The sequence below is a fragment of the Camelus ferus genome, chromosome 4 (assembly GCF_009834535.1).
Source record: "Camelus ferus isolate YT-003-E chromosome 4, BCGSAC_Cfer_1.0, whole genome shotgun sequence".
NCBI classification, from domain to species: domain Eukaryota; kingdom Metazoa; phylum Chordata; class Mammalia; order Artiodactyla; family Camelidae; genus Camelus; species Camelus ferus.
Window position 1 is genome coordinate 51276093 of NC_045699.1, and position 17807 is coordinate 51293899.

General features: G+C 33.9%; 1 protein-coding gene across 2 annotated transcripts in view; it reads left to right on the forward strand.

The window, feature by feature from the left end:
- Positions 1 to 16993, forward strand: part of TMEM38B (transmembrane protein 38B) — a 41731-nt gene extending 24738 nt beyond the window's left edge. For both annotated transcript variants that reach the window (XM_032478123.1, XM_032478124.1), the window contains one exon: positions 15129 to 16993. In XM_032478123.1, coding sequence (XP_032334014.1) covers positions 15129 to 15344 — 216 coding nt within the window. In that variant the 3' untranslated portion in view covers positions 15345 to 16993. The remainder of the gene's footprint in view (positions 1 to 15128) is intronic.
- The last annotated feature ends 814 nt before the right edge of the window (positions 16994 to 17807 follow it).

Here is a 17807-nt window from a genome sequence, read left to right on the forward strand (position 1 = left end):
TTACAGAGTTGTGCAGCTATTATCACAATCAATATGAAAATATTTTCTTCACCCTAAAATAAACCTCATACTCATTAGCAGTCACTTGACTTTTTCCCTCAATCCCCTCAGCTGTAGACAACCACTAATCTACTTTCTGCTTACAAATTTGCCTGTTCTAACATCTCATATAAGTGGAATCATACAATTTGTGACCTGTGACTGTTTTTTTTACTTAGCATGATGTTTTTGAGGTTCATCCATGTTGTAGTATGTATCAGGATGTTATTCCTTTTTATTGCCAAATAATACTCAGTTGTGTGGATAATACCACATTTTATTTATCAGTTGATGGATATTTGGATTGTTTTACTTTTTGACTAATAAGAATAATGAGCTACAAACATTCATGTACAAATTTTTGTGTGGTTATGTATTATATTTTTCTTGGGTATATCATATAGAAATGAAATTATTAGATCATATAGTAACTCTGTCTTTAACCTTTTCAAGAACTAACAGTTTTCCAAAGGGGCTTCATCATTTTACATTCCCACCAGCAATGTGTGTGCAAGTTCTGATTTCACCACTTTCTTACCAACACTTAACTTTTTTATAGAGCCATCCTAGTTGGTGTTAAGAGGCAACTCGTTGTGATTTTGATTCATATTTCCCTGATGACTAGTGATGTTGAGCATCTTTTTGTGTGTTTGTTGGCTATTTGTATATATTCTTTGGACAAATGTCTATTCAGATCATTTGCCCATTTTTAATCATATCATTTCTGTACTATTATTGATGAGATTTTGTTATTATTATATGTATATGTGAAAAGTAAATACATTGTTTATTTGGAGGTATAGGGGTCTACATATGTCTACATGTATATTTGTTATGTTCCCTTTCTTTTCTGTCTCACTTATTTCATAATGGTTGAGTAGTATTCCATTGTATATATATACCAGTAGTCCATTGTGTATATATACCACATCTTTTTTATCTAGTTATCTATTGATGGGCACTTAGGTTGTTTTCATGTCATGGCTATTGTAAATGCTGCAATGAATATAGGGGTGCATATATCTTTTTGAGTTACTTTTTATGTATTCTTTATATGAATACCCAGAAATGGGATAGCTGAATCATATGGTAGTTCTATTCTTAATTTTTTCAGGAATCTTTATACTGTTTTCAGTAGTGGCTGTGCCAATTTATGTTCCTCCCAACAGTGTATGAGGTTCCCTTTTCTCCACATCTTCTCCAACACTTGTTATTGCTTGCCTTTTGATAATAGTCATACTAACAGGTGTGAGGTGATAACTCATTGTGGTTTTGATATGAGTTTCCCCAATAATTAGTGATGTTGCTTGTCTTTTCACGTACCTGTTGGCCCATTGTATATCTTCTTTTTGAAAATTGTCTATTCAGGTCTTCTGCCCATTTTTAAGTCAGATTGTTGGTTTTTTTTTTTTTAATATATTGAATTCTATGCACTGTTTATGTATTTTAGATATTAATCCCTTATTGGTCTTATCGTTTGCAAATACTTTCTCCCAGTCGGTAGATTGTCTTTTTGTTTTGTTGATGGTTTCCTTTGCTCTGCAAAAGCTTTTATGATTGATTAGGTCACATTTGTTTATTTCTGCTTTTATTTCTTTTGCCTTGGGAGACAGATCCAGAAATATATTGCTACAATTTATGTCAGAAAGTATTCTGCTTATGTTCTCTTCTAGAGTTTTATGGTTTCAGGCCTTACATTTAAGTCTTTAATCCATTTTGAGTTTATTTTTGTATATGGTGTGAGGAAATATTCTTATCTAATGTAGCTGTCCAGTTTTTCCAGCACTACTTACCGAAGAGACTATCTTTTCTCCAGTGTACATCTATTCTGGCCTCCTTTGTTATAGATTAATTGACCATAAATGCATGGGTTTATTTCTGGACTCTCTATTCTGTTCCATTGATCTGTGTGTCTGTTTCTCTGCCAGTACCATGTTGTTTTGATTGTTGTAGCTTTGTAGTATAGTCTGAAGTCAGGGAGCATGATACTTCCAGCTTTGTTCTTTTTTGTCATGAGGTTTGTATAAAACGTCTTGTAGCTCAAATGGTCCTTTTTCCATGGATAGTATCTTGTCTTCATTTACCTATATAGATTCTGTCCTTTTTGTTTCCTGTTACATTTTTATTGTCTCAAATTATCCCTTTTTGTGTTGTGAATTTGTTATAAAATTGAAGTAGCTACAGTTATTTTTCTGTTTTGCCTGCCCTGTAACTTTTATGCTGTAATAAAGTTTTAAAAACTTATTTTGATATAGAGTTTCGATTTCCTGATTCTGTCTATTTATCACCTTACTCAAAGTTTTGTGTACTTTTACTTTTTGTTTCTTACATTTCATGTGGGCAGGTCTAGTGTTGATGAACTCCCTCAGTTTTTGTTTGTCTGGGAAGGTCTTTCTTTCTTTTCTGTATCCGAGTGATAACTTTGCTGGATAGAGTATTCTTGGCTCACAGTTTTTACCTTTCAGTATTTTGAGAATGTCATTCTTCTTCCTCTTGGCCTGTAGAGTTTCTGCTGAGAAATCTGCTGATAGCCTAATGGGGGTTCCTTTGTAGATTACTATTCTTTAAAAAATTCTTTGTATTAGTTTTTAACAATCTTAATATGTCTTGGAGAAGGTCTTTTTGCTTTGAGGTAGTTAGGTGTTTTCTTCATGGACTTGTATATCCAGTTCATTTCCCAAGTTTGGGAAGTTCTCAGCTTTTATTTTTTTAAATAAACCCTCTACTCCCTTCTTTCTCTCTTCTTTACCTAATGTTGCTCTTCCTAAAAGTGTCAGATAGCTCTTGTACAGTTTCCCTTTGTTTTAAACATCTTGAGTCTCTTTTGTCTTTTACTAGTATCATTTCTAGATTTCTATCTTGAGCTCACTAATTCTCTCTTCCATGTGATCTGTTCCATTTCCATTGCTTTCTAATGCATTCTTCATCTCGTTTATTGTGTTCTTTAGCTCCAAAAATTTTGTTTGGTTCTTTTTAGAGTTTTAATCTCTTTGGTGAAGTATTCCCTCTTTTCATTCATTTTATTCCTGAGCTTATTGCACTGCATTTCTGAGTTTTCTTGTAGCTTGTTGAGTTTCTTTGAAGCTATTTTGAATTCTCTACCAGTTATATTGCAATATTCCATGAGTTTAGGTTTGGTTTCTGGAGAATTGCCATTTTCTTTTTGTGATACAGTTACTGTGGTTTTTAATGGCGCTTGATGAGTTGTTCATCTGCCCGTGCATTTGAAGCCCAGAACACCTTTCTACTTAATTCCTCATGAGTCAATAGATTAGAAATTAGAGGCCTTTCTTTTGTTTTCCAGTAGGTGGCGCTATAACACAAGTTTTTGGTTTCTTTTACCGGCGCTTCCTCTGGTTATATTTCCACCTTCCACTGCCTCTTTCAGAGATGTTGTCCTGTGCCCTTGTTATAAGTGCTTGTACCTCAGGGGTTACTGGTGCCTTGCTCCTGCCAGTGTTGCTAGTGTCACCACGTAGGGCACTGGGATGGTGGATTCTTCCGCAGTGTCCAGGGTTTCCTGGGTGGCAGACTCCATCATTGTGAGGGGAGAGGGATGGTGGTCGGGAGCTGGGGTTGTGTGGGTGCCATGTCTGGTGTTGTAAGGTTCCTGGGATTGGTAACTGGGTGGGGGAACAAGTGAGCTAGAGTTGTGAGCATCTTCATAGCTGAAGAGACGGGTCCTAGGCCCTGCAGCCCATTTACCTGTGCCTATGGTGCTGCTGTGGCTGGGAGGCTGGAGTCCTGTGTGCTACTTCTTGCAGCTACTGGGGTCTCTGGAGCTATGGGCTCAGCTTCTGCAGCCGGAGGTCCAGGACTGCAGCACGGCTTCCACACTTCTTCAGGTTCCACCTCTTCTGTGTGTTCCAGTCCACCCATCTGTAGATGTACATGTATATGGCATTCTCTAGCATCCTGGTATGTTTGGGCAGAGGCATCTTTTTTGAGTTGTGGATATTTTACTGGTTATAGATTGAAGGGGAGACAGAAGGAGCAGCTCACTTTGCCATGATGCTGATTTCACTCCTATGTTTAATTTTTTAAGGAACTGACATGTTTTCCAAAATGGCTGTATCCACTGGCATTCCCACTAGCAATACATGAGAATTCCAGTGGTTCCACGTTTTTGCTAATAGTTGGTATTGTCAGTCTTTTTAAGTTTAGCCATTTTGTATGTATATAGAGTTACCTCATTGTAGCTTTATTTTGCATTTCTCTGATGACTAGAGATTTGAACATCTTTTCATGTGCTTACTGACCATTTATATATTGTGGGCAGGGAGTATTCAAATATTTTACCCATTAAAAAATGGATTATCTTATTATTAAGTCATAACAAGCTACCAAGCCTTTGTGAAATGTGTGTATTGGAAATATTTTTATCCCAGTTTGTGGCTTTTCTTTTTATTTTCCTAATGTTGTTAGAAGAGCTGAAGTTTTTAATTTTTATGAAGTTCACGTTATCAAAATTTCCTTTTAAGACCCTGCTTTTTGTGTCCTATCTAAGAAATTCTTTCATACCCCAAGTTTGTGAAGATTTTCACCTGTGTTTTCTTCTTATAGTTTTATTTTTACATTTAGTTCTGTGATTTATTTCAAATTAAGTTTTATGTTTGGCATGAGGTAAGGGTCATGTTTATTTTCCTCATATGAATATAAAGTTGTTCTAGCACTATTGTTTTCTTTCTTTTTTAAATTTATTTTTTTATATAGTGGCTAACATTTGTAAATCTCAAAACTCCCAAATTTATCCCTTCTTGCACCCTTTCCCCAGTAACCTTTTGTTGCAATGACTATTCTTTCTGTCATTGCCTTATCTTGGTACCATTGTTGAAAATCAGTTGCCTTTACATATGTAGAACTATTTCTGGACTATGTTCTATTCCACTGATTTATATGTATATCCTTAGCAATGCCAAACTAGCTTAAATTTATATAACTTTATAGTATGATTTGAAATCAAGTAATATAAATTCTTCAGCTGTGTTCTTTTTCAATATTTCTTTGGCTATTCTAGGTTTTTTACATTTCCATATAAATTTGATTAGAAAATCACTTTCGACCAAAGGAAAAAAGGCTTTGAGATTGTATTTAATCTATAGATCCATTTGAGAGAAATAATGTCTTAAAAATACTGAGCCTTATAATCCATTAATATGATAAATCTTTCCATTAATTAAGTCTAAAAATTTCTCTTAGTAATGTTTTGTGGTTTTCATTGTTTTGCATCTATTTTGTTAAATTTAAATTTACCCTGAAGTAGTTCCTTTTTTTAGTTGCTTTTATAAATAGTAATTTTTAAATTAAAAAATCTTAATTTCACATTGCTTATATGTAGATTTACAGTTGATTCTTGTATGTTGTTCTTGTATCCTGTGACCTTGCTAAATTTACCTGTTGGTTCTGTTATCTTTCTTGTAGATTTCTTAGTGTTTCTACATACACAGTCTTGTTGTCTGTAATGAAGACAGTTTTCCTTCTTCTTTTTCAATCTGGGTGCTATTTATTTGTTTTTCTTGGTTTATTTTCCTGGCTAGAACCTCTAGTGTAATGGTGAATAGAAATCGTGAGAATGGACATCTTTGTCTTGTTCCTGAGAAGTGAAAAAGCATTTAGCCTTTTATCATTAAGTATAATACTAACTGTAAGTGTCTTACAGATACTCTTTATCAGGATGAGAAAGTTCCCTTCTATTCCTAGTGTGCTGAGAATTTTTATTGTGAATGGGTAAGGAATTTCCTTAAATGCTGCTTCTGCATGAGTTAAGATGACTGTTTTTTTCCCCTGTATTCTGTTAGTATAATGGATTATACTGATTGATTTTTAAAAAAATTTTATATCAACCTTTCATTTCTGTGATAAACCGCATTCAGTCATGGTGTATCCTTTTTGTGTATTGCTGGATTCAAAAATTTCTGATATTTTTCAAGTTTTTTTTTTCCAAAGTGTTCATGGAAGATTTTTTTATTTTTGTAATTTCTGTGTCTCGTTTTTGAATCATCATTAAGACTGGGCTCATTAAATAAGTTGAGAAGTGTTCGCTTGTCTACTCTCTGAAAGAGTTTATGTAGATTTGGTATTGTTTTAAATGTTTGGTATAGGACAGTTCAGATTTTCTATTTTATTTGTGTTCATTTTGGTAAATTGGACTTTTTAAGGAATTTGTCATTTCACTTAAATTTTTGATTATGTTGACATGAACTTGTTTCTTTGTTACCCCTTTAATGTCTGTAGGATTTGTAGCAATGTCTCCACTTTCATTCCTGGTATTGGCATTTGTATCTTCTCTTTCTCTCTTTTCAAATCGGTTCAACTAGATAGAAGGTTATCAATTTCATCAGTTTGTTTGAAAGACTCAGCCTTTGTTCATTGTTTTCTATTTTACGTTACACTGATTTTAGGTCTGTATCATGTCCTTCCTTATACTTACTTTGGGCTTACTTTGTTCTTTTTCTATAAAGAAAAGATTGATGTTTGACTCTATAACTTTTTTTTTTAAGTTGCATGGCAAAAACCACCAAGACAAAGTCAAAATGCAACTGTAGAACTGTGATAACATACTTGCAACATATATCACAGAAGGCTTCCTAATATATAACAACCTCTTAAAAATTAAGGGATAAAAAAGGACTAAAAACCTAATAGAAAAATTAAAAGAAATTTATCAGCAGACATTCACAGAGACAAGGTATGAAGATGTCCCTTAAACATATGAAAAAATGTGAAACTCATTCATTTGGAAATAGTAATTAAAATAACACTCAGATACCATTTTTCACTTACCAGACTGGCAAAAATTAGAGTCTGGCTACATATCCTACTACAAAGAGAATAGGGCACTTTTCCTCTTCAGTGTTTTTTGGATATTCTGGCATGTTTGTTTTTCTTTTCAGGTCTTTCCCACCTTTTTTTGCATATTGATACGAACTTAAATGGCAATTTGTCTAACTCTGTAATAAAATTTGTTGGTATTTCTCATTGAGATTTGTATTCAGCTTATAAATTAACTTAGGGAGGCAGTTATATTACATAGGGACAGAAGCATAGAGTGAAACAGGAATGAGGAGAGAGTCATGAGTTTTTCTAATATTTAAAAAAGGAAAATCCAGAATGGGAAACTGGAAAGAAGCTGCCAGATATATATTATAGGGCAAGGTGATGTTTATTGGAGGGCATTGAGGAGGACCTAATGGAGTAGACACTTTGCAGTTGTGCTACAAAGGATTGTTTGGATTTGGGCAGGTGGAGACGGGAAGAAGTATGTTCTGGGTGGAGAGAGATGACTTGTGTAAATTTTGTTTATATAGGTATATTGTAATAATCTTTGAATTATTTGTGTGAGGTAGAAGTTATGATTATTCATTGTACTCTCAATGCTAGGCACTATGAAGTATATAAAAGTACGTAAGTACTGTTTGTGCCTTACATTTTATGTCACATTTTTCTGGGCATATTTTGAAATGATATAACATGAGATATTATATAAATAATGTGGCAGAGTACTACTCAGCCATAAAAAAGAATAAAATAATGCCCTTGCAGCAACATGGATGGACTTGGAGGTGATCATTCTAAGTGAATTAAGCCAGAAAGAGAAAGAAAAATACCATATGATATCACTTATATATGGAATATAAAAAAAGAAGAAAGAAGACACTAATGAACTCATCTGCAAAGCAGAAACAGAGTCACAGACATAGTAAACAGTCTTGTTGTTACCAGGGGGAAAAGGGGTGGGAAGGGATAAATTGGGAGTTTGAGATTTGCATATATTAACTACTATATATAAAACAGATAAAAAATAAATTTCTTCTGTATATCCCAGGGAACTATATTCAATATCTTGTAGTAACCTATAATGAAAAAGAATATGAAAATATATGTATGTATATGTATGACTGAAACATTATGCTGTACACTACACCAGAAACTGACACATTGTAAACTGACCATACTTCAGTTAAAAAAAAAAGAATGTGGCAGAGCCTTAAACAGTTCCTTTACCTTAATTAATTTATATTTTAGGATATGTTTAAATATCAGATTATCTTTAGGGCTTTTGCTTTCTTTGTCTTCCTTCCCTTTTTAAGCAAGAGACTATGAAGTCAAATGCCATTTAATTTAGGTAATATGCCTTTTCTTTGAATAGTTTGCTAAGTAAGGAGATAGTTTTATATTTTATTTTTAAAGAATAAGAGTTCGTTCCATTTGTTATCATTGTATTTGTGTCACCTTTCTGAATCAAGCCATGATAAGAGGCAAAATTCACAGGAATCCGTCCATGAACCTCATAAGTCTATCTCAGCAGTAATTTCTGATGTCAGCAATACTTCTCAGCTGAGTGATGAGTCTACTGAGAGTGGAGATTCTATTAAAACACTTGACTTTGAAAAATTCTTACTATGGTTCACGTTCTCAGGAAATACTTTAGATCCTGACACTTTTCTCTTTTGGATTTTGTAAAAAGTCATTGCTGTTTCCTGACAGTGGACTATTGTTTGATCTGAATTCTTTTATCTTTTATTGGCAGTCCACAAAGTCAAGCTATGACCAAGGTAATTATGCTAGTACATGTCATTGTAATTAATTATTCCAAAGAATAATTTAATATAAAGAAGTTCTTCCTAGATCTTAACCAGTAATGGCATAAACTCAGAGGTTAACATATTTGGATTCTTCTCATGCTGTATTCTCTCCAGGTGATCACATTTGTATTCATCCCTTTACCTTTTACTTGTATAGGTTATGACTTCCAAATCTATATCCTTTACTTAAACATTTCTGGGCAAACCTCCATTACTGCACTTACTCTTTACTGTTTTGTAATTATTGATTTACTTGCCTTTCTCTGACTAGTCTGTAAGAGCCCTGAGGGCAGGGACTACATTCAGCATTCTTCTGGCAGCCAGGTATAAGGCACAAACAGATTATTTTAATCCTGTTGGTTTTAGGCTTTTTTTTTTTTAAAGTGCTATTCTGTGTCATATTTGCCCTTCTAGAATGTGACCCTTTTGGGGTCTCAGTTTAAGCCTGGGGTGTACCCCTGGACATGGACAGCTCCACTTTGCCTGGCCTTAAACTCCAACCTTAGTGCTGGTCTTCCCAGTACCAAGCAGCAGGCTGCTGACGTGTCTTCTCGGCTTTTTGGCCTCTCAGCTGTTGCTCTCTGCTAGGTTTTTTTTTTAAATCTTTCTGTGTTTGCACAGCTTAGCATTGGTAAACTACTCCAAGGAGAGATTACACATGGAGTTTTGGGCTTACTTGCATGTGGTTCCCTCCTCTGTTATTGCCCTCAAGTCCTAGATGCTTTGGCCTTCTCAGACTCCAGCCTCTGTCTGTTTCGCCCATTTGGGATTTCTGCTTTTCATTCCCTTATGCTGTGAACTCACACATATTCTTAAAAGGAAAAGCCAGGATAGATGAAAAATTCACCTTGTTCAGCTTACTTTCTTTTAGGGATCATAGCCCCATCAGGTTGTGCCTGTACTGGTTATTCTCCAGTGCCTTTTAACAGTTGTTTTATATATTTGTGTCTTTTATGTTGATTTTGTTGCGATATTGAGTCCGATAGAAGCTTTTTAGTCATGATTGGCCTGTAGTTTATGTGCATACATTTTAAAAGTGGTTGTTATTTTGTTTGTTTTTATTGAGGTGAAATACATGTAACAAAATCAGCTATTTAAAAGTATACAATTCAGTAGCTTTTAGTACATTCACAGTGTTGTGTGTGCATGCATTTTTAATTTATATAAATGATGCAACATTATAACTCTTATTCTTTGTCTCATTTTCACCTGACAGTATATTTTAAGAATTTTTTTCACATAACTTTTCTATTTATTACTTTTTAACAGTTAACACAGTATACATTTCACTTCTCCATTCCTCTTATGATGGACACCTACTTTGTCTCCAGCTCCCCACTACCTAGACTGCATTGCAGATAATAAGAATTTATTCTTGATTCCATTGTCCTCAAGAAAGCTGATTATATAGGGACCTCTTCTGGAAATTTGATTCCAAGAATATCTAGATTGATTCATTATCTGAGATCTGCTGGAGGAAATGACTCTTGGAAATTCATGGGCTTTTTGGAACCGTTCTAGTGCATAAAGTTCTCCCAGATTCATTTTGGCACCAGTGTAATTTCTTGAGAAAATGTAAACATCTCTGAACAGTATACATTTTATCAGATAAAAGATTGATAGCATTCTCCATTCTACCTTTCAGTGTCTCAGTAACTTCTGTATAAAAATGTATATGGACAACATTGGATGCTAGAGGCTCACTACAGTTCCTCCTAGTGGCAGTATTCTGTGATTTACTGAAAGTCTGTGACTTTAGATAATGATAGAATGCAGTGTATTTAGTGATTGAGCTCAAAACCTGAGTGTTCCAAACTGCTTCACCACTGACTACCTCTGTGACTTTGAACAAGTTCAACCTGTCAGAACTTCAGTTACATATCTCTATGATAAAAATAATAATAGAGTAGTTGTTGGATTATACTGAAAGAGAATAGGTAATATAGAGCACTTATCAAGTTCTGGCACATGTTAAGTGCATAGTAATAAAAGCTGTTCTTGGTCATTTGGTATGGACTGTCAGTGATATTTTATCTTGTTATTCCTTTCAGTACTAAATATTTTTGTGCTTATGCTGCTCATTTGGCACTCAAAAATGTGGTACCTTATATTATTGTTAATGAGTTATGTTATTTTCCAATAATTAAGTATAAACATAGAGAACAGATTTTTTTCCAGAACCTAACTTGGTTTGCTTCTGCTGAAGATTAAATTAAGAATGCATTTTGAATACAGTGAGAAGTTCAACAAAGAAATTAGGAAATACAAGATGGTAATAGATAGAAGTCACAGAGCCCAAGAATACAATAACTAAACTAAGAAGTTTCCTGGAGGGGTTTAATAGCAGACAAAAAGGATCAGTGAACTTGAAGTCCAAGCAGTGGAACTCACCCAGTCAGAACTGCAAAAAAGAAAAAGAATGAAATAAAGTGAAGATAGCTTAAGGAACTTAAGGGACAACATCAGGAGGACTAACATTCCCATAACAGGGCTCCCAGAAGGAGAGGAAAGAGAGAAAGGGGCAGAAAAATTATTTGAAGAAATAATGGCTGAAAACTTCCCTAATGTGGGGAAGAAAACAGACATACAGATCCAGGAAGCCCATAGAGTTCCACATAAGAGGAACCCAAAGAGACCCACACCAAGACATTATAATTAAAATGTCAAAAGTTTAAGACAAAGAATCTTAAAAACAGCAAGAGAAAAACAGCTTGTTATGTATGAAGGAATCCCCAGAAGACTATGAGCAGATTTTCCAGCAGAAACTTCGCAGGCCAAAAGGGAGTGGCATGATATAGTCAAAGTATTGAAAGAAAAAAACTTCCAACCTAGATTATTCTACCTGGTAGAATTATCCTTCGTAATTAGAGGAAAGAGAAAGAATTTTCCAGATAAGCAAAAGCTAAAGGAGTTCCTCACAACTAAATTGGAGAAATGTTAAAGGGACTTCTTTAAGCTGAAAGGAAAGGGTGCTGATTAGTAACAAGAAAACATGTGAAAGTACAAGTCTCATTGGTAAAGGTAAATACATAGTAAAGTAGTAGGTCAGTCACTTACAAAGCTGGTATGAATGTTAAAAGCTGAAAGTAGTAAAAATAACTATAACTACAATAATTAAGAGGTCACACAAGATAAAAAGATGTAAAATGTAACACCAAAAATGAAAAAATGGGTGGGGGGTGGAGAGTAAAACTACAGAGCTTTAAAATGCATTTAGACTTAAATTGTTACCAACTTAAAATAGACTGTTATAAACATAAGTTGTTATATGAAAGTCCCATGATAACTGCAAGCCCAGAGCTAGTGGAAGGAAATAACAGAGTGGAAATAAATGAAGTATAGACTAAGAAGACAATAAAAGATATTAGTCAAACAAAGAGCTAGTTCTTTGAAAAGATAAACAAAATTAACAAACTTTTAACTATACTCACCAAGAAAGAAAGAGAGAAAACTCAAATAAAATCAGAAATGAAAGAGAAGACATTACAGCTGATACCACAGAAATACAAAGATTGTAAGATTACTGTGAACACTTAGGTGCCAACAAAGTGGACAACCTAGAAAGAAGTGGAGAAATTTCTAGAAACATACAACCTACCGAGACTGAATCACAAATAAATAGAAAATCTGAACAGACTAATTACTAGTAAGGAGATTGTATCAGTAACCAGAAACCTCCCAACAAATAAGTCTAGGACCAGTTTTGCTGGTGAATTCTACCAAACATTAAAAGCAATCCTTCTCAGACTCTTCCAGGAATAGAAGATAAGGTGATGCTTCTAAACTTATTTTACAAGGCCAAGATTACCCTGATACCAAAACCAGACAAGGATGCCACAAGAAAAGAATTACAGGGCAATATCCCTGATGAGCATAGATGCAAAAGCCCTTAACAAAATACTAGCAAACCAAATTGAACAATACATTAAAAGGATTGTATACCCTGTGATCAAGCGGGATTAATTCCATGATGCAAGGATGGTTCATCATTTGCAAATCAATCAGTGTGATACATCACATTAACAAAATGAAGAATAAAAAATCATATAATTATCTCAATAGATGTAGAAAAAGCATTTGACAAAATTCAACACCCACTTACAATGAAAACAAAGTGGATATAGAGGGTATGTACCTCAACATAATAGAGACCATATGTGACAAGCCCACAGCCAACATAACAGTGAAAACTGAAAGCTTTTCCTCTAAGATCAGAATAAGGCAAGGATGGCCACTCTCATCACTTGTATTCAGCATAGTATTGAAGTCCTAGCAAGAGCAATTAGACAAGGAAAGGGAGGGAGGGAGGAAGAAAGGAAGGAAAGAAGGGAGGAAACAGGGAAGGAAAGAAGGGAGGAAAGAGGGAAAGAAAGAAATCAGTCCAAGTTGGAAAGGATGAAGTAAAACTGCCTCTATTTGCAGATGACATGATATTATAAATGGAAAACCAAGAAACTTTTAGAGCTAATAAATGAATTCATTAAAGCTGCAGGGTACCAAATCAATAAACAAAAATCTTACATGTTTCTATGCATGAATAACAAACTATCAGAAAAAGAAGTTGAGAAAATAGTCTGTTTACATTTGCATTAAAAAGAATAAACTACTCAGGAATAAATTTCAGGTGAAAGACCTGTATGCTAAAAACTGTTAAGACATTAATGAAAGAAATTTGAAGAAGACACAAATAAATGGAAAGTTATTTCATGCTCATGGATTGGAAGAATATTGTGAAAATGTCCATACTACCTAAGCAATCTACAAATTCAATGCAATCTCTGTAAAAATTCCAATAGCATTTCTCACAGAAATAGAATGAATACTTCTAAAATGTGTATAGAACCACAAAAGACCCCAAATAGCCAAAGCAATCTTGAGAAAGAACAATAAAGCTGGAGGCACCATGCTCTCTGATTTCAAACTATATTACAAAGCTATAGTAATCAAAAGAATATGGTATTGGCATTAAACAGACACATAGATCAAAGGGACAGAATTGGCCCTGAAATAAACCCCCACACATATAGTCAATTAATTTACAGTAAGCCAAGAGTATATAATGAGGGGAAGGAGAGTCTCTTCAATAAATGGTGCTGAGAAAACAGAAAATGGTGGAAGAATGAAACAATCCCTATCTTATACTATTCACAAAAATTAACTCAAAATGGATTTAAAGACTTAAATGTATGAGCCAAAATCATAGAACTAGAAGAAAACATAGGTGGTAAGCTCCTTGACATCAGTCTTGATGATAATTTTTTGAATTTGACATCAAAAGCAAAGGAAGCAAAAGCAAAAGTAAACCAATGGGACTACATCAAACTAGAAAGCTTTTGCACAGCAAAGGAAACCATCAACAAAATGAAAAGACAACCTACTGAATGGGAGAAAATAGTTGCAAATCATGTGATTTGATAAGGGGTTCATATCCAAAATATATAAAGAACTCATAAAACTCAATAGCAAAAAAATATAATAATCCAGTTAGTAAATGGGCAGAATAGACATTTTTCCAAAGAAGACAGCCATCAAAACCACAGTGAAATAACACCTCACACCTGTTGGAATGGCTGTTATTAGAAAGACAAGAAATAACAAGTGTTGGCAGTGATACGGATGTGAAGGAAAGGGAACCCTCATACACTGTTGATGGGAATGGAAATTGGTGCAGTCACTATAGAAAACACTGTGGACATTCCTCAGAAAATTAAAAATAGAACTACCATAAGATCCATTGATTCCACTTCTGGGTATTTATTCGAATGAAACAAAAACTAATTTGAAAAGATATACGCACCCCCATGTTCACTGCAGTGTTAACTTCGAACACTTACAAGATATGGAAGCAACCTAAGTGTCCATTGATAGATGAATGGATAAAGAAAATGTGATATGAATACATACAGTGGAATATTATTCAGCCATAAAAATGAAGTCTTGTCATTTGCTACAATATGCATGGACCTTGAGGACATTATGCTAGGTGAGAAAATGAGACACAGACAAATACAGTATGATCTCATTTATATGTGGAATATAAAATTTAAAAAACCCAAGCTCATAGATACAGAGAACAAATTGGTGGTTGCCAGAAGTTGGAAGAGAGGTGAGGATCAGTGAAATGGGTAAAGGGGATCAAAAGGTACAAAATTCCAGTTATAAACAAGTAAGTCATCAGCACATAATGTATAGCATGGTGACTGTTGTAATACTGTATTGCATATTTGAAAGTTGCTAAGAGAGTAGATCTTAAAAGTTTTCATCACAAAAAAAAATGTTTTTTGTATGTGTGCAACTGTATGGTGACAGATGTTAACTAGACTTATTTTGATGGTCATTTCACAATGTATACAAATATCAAATCATTATGTTGTACACCTGAAATGTCAGTTATACCTCAATAAAAAAACGTGTTTTGAATCTTTTCTTTTTTACTTTCCCCTCTCAGTTTTAGGAAACAGAAAACATTTGTACTTAAATTCAAAACTGAACTTTTTTTTTCAGATAACCATGATGATTACAGAGACTGCTATTATGCCTTTTGCTCCTTTTGAGGATACATTGAGTCGAATGCTGTTTGGCTGGCAGCAGCAGTTTTCATCATGTGAGAAGAAAACTGAAACAAAATCATCCTTCAATGGTACTGGTTCATCGACCTCAAAACCTATAGCTGTTGCTTCAGATAAAGTTAAAAAGAAACATACTAAGAAGACTGAGTAAATTTTCTTGATGAGCTTTAGAAGGCAAAAAAATTCTTATCTACCTGTCAGATTGTGATAAACATTTTTATGTAAATGATGTAAAATAAAGATATGTAAGGAATGGAGGTGACAAAAAAGAAAGAACTTCTTTCTGCTTTAAGGGGACTGTCCCTTTCTGCATTGTAATTTCTTGAGTGTTATGAGTATATCATGCGAAATTGTTTTTCTAAGTTATATATAAAAGATTCTATTGTGATTTTTAAATAGTTTTATATTGATAAAAGAAGGCTAGATTTTTTTAATGTTAGGAAAAGTAAACCCACTGCCATTGCAAAATAACAAAAATTAAAATGTTACATTGTTTAATCTAGATATTTTCATATATATTTTTTATTTGAGTCTATTCAAGCTTTAGTTCAGCAAAATTAAACTTTTATTTCATATTACCATTATAATTCCTAGATGTGGAAAACAACTCCTGTTTGATTTTGAGTACTGGGAAGAACAAACTACCTAAATCACTTTATATTATGAATGAAAATAAATTATTAGCCTATTTCAGATGTAAACATTGTATACTTTGTCCACACTAAATGGAAATACCTGAAATTAAAAAAAAAATTTGCAGTATGTTTCAGTGAGAACAGAGTATTAGTTTGAGTCTTGAGTGTGTTTCTTGCCCTTGTTTATACAGTTTCTCTTTTCTCAAAAGAAAATCGGGTGTAATTTTAAATAAGCTAGTAAGCCCATGTTTTGCTTTGTACATTTTGAGGAACTTGTTTTTTTCTCTCTCCTTGAAACACATTTGTTTTTAACTATAGAAGAAACTATTTTTCTCAGCATTTCATGTATTCTTAAGTATTATTTCAATTTAAAAATTTCACCTTTATGTCTCCTCTCTAATGGATGCTTTTCAGTTTTCGGTTGAATGTCTCTTACTAGTTTGCATATGTTTGTTATATTTTAACCTACATGTACATATATTATTAATTTTATTTTAAATTAAGACTAGTTACCCTTATGTGGAAATGCTCAGCTCTAATGAGAATTGTCCTTGGGCATTTGATAGTAACCAGCTAATTAAGAAGAAACAAACTAAAATCTCATGGTAGTAGACCATTTGAATGAAGAATGATACTAAATCTGGTTCCTTATTTGTAAAAATGATAACAATAATAATAGTAAGAAGAAAAGGTACTAAATAATGTTAGATTTTATGGCTTTATTTCATAGTGTGAGTCCAGTTTTAATTTTAAAACTCTGACTGACATGATTTCTTCTACCAAGACCATGAGCCTCTAAAGACTTAGTATGTATCAGGCATTTTTGTATGGCATGGAAGTACTCAAATCATATTCAAGGTAGAACTCTTGGTTTTTAAAAATTTTAACAAGTATAAACACCAGCAGGGACTATACTTCTGCTTGTTTTTAAAAAAAGATTTTTTGAGGGGAGGACCTTTGGTAGCCTTGGAATACTAAAAAGTTTATTTTTAATATTATTACAGAAGGCATTAAACATTTAAGAGTTCAGTATTATCTTTGATACTCTTGTAGGTAAAAACTTCTCAGAGTTAACATGTTGCTAACTATTGACATAGTTTTCAAATTTAGGTTTAACTGTAGTTGAAATGGTAGAAATCTTGTTTTATACTTGTATTAAAGGACATATTTATTAAAATAAGTTATTTAGCACCAATGGAGTATTATATTCTTTTTATGGTTTTTTTCTATTTTTCTTGAGTCAGGAGTTGTACATTTTGACTGATATGGTATATATTCAGTGATTACTATCTGAATGAGATAGACAAACTTTATCAATCTATTACAACCTGTAATTCAAGGTTCTTAGGAAAAAGCTGTACTGGAGAACATGGTTTAGGCCTGAAACCTCCCACCCTCAATCTGTTCATGCTGCCTGCAGAGACTTGACTGGATTTGCAAAGCAGATTGTTAGACTCCTTAACCCAACATGTAGCATGAATAAAGCCTGTGGCCCTGCTTCACACAGCCAGTCATAGGTGGCACTGAGAAAGTCAAGACCTGGTAGGTCTTAAATAAAAGGAGACAAGACACTGGCTAGAGCATAGGCTGGTTTAACTCGGTAATCTCACCCTCTAGATCTCATAAGAGTGGTCTCACTCTTATGTAAAAAATGGCCAAAATAATTTCGAACTTTGTCAGACTAGTCATTCTAACTTGCTGAAGGTGTAAGGACTGTAGAGGGACCAGATATGTGGAGTGAGTGGATTTCAATGGAAATTCCAATTTTCCTATAGGCAGAGACCAAAAAGTGGAGAGAAGAGGAGAGACATTCCCTCTTTGGTGTATTTTTTTGTCTGTTCCTTTAGGGCCTGACATCATTACATTAAAATCTACCTCAGATCACAAGTTGGTTGCAATTGAGTAATATGTTAGAAATGGAATAATGTGTTCAGGAATGCCCTCTCTCCCTCCACTGCTCTCTTGGTGTTTACATTTTA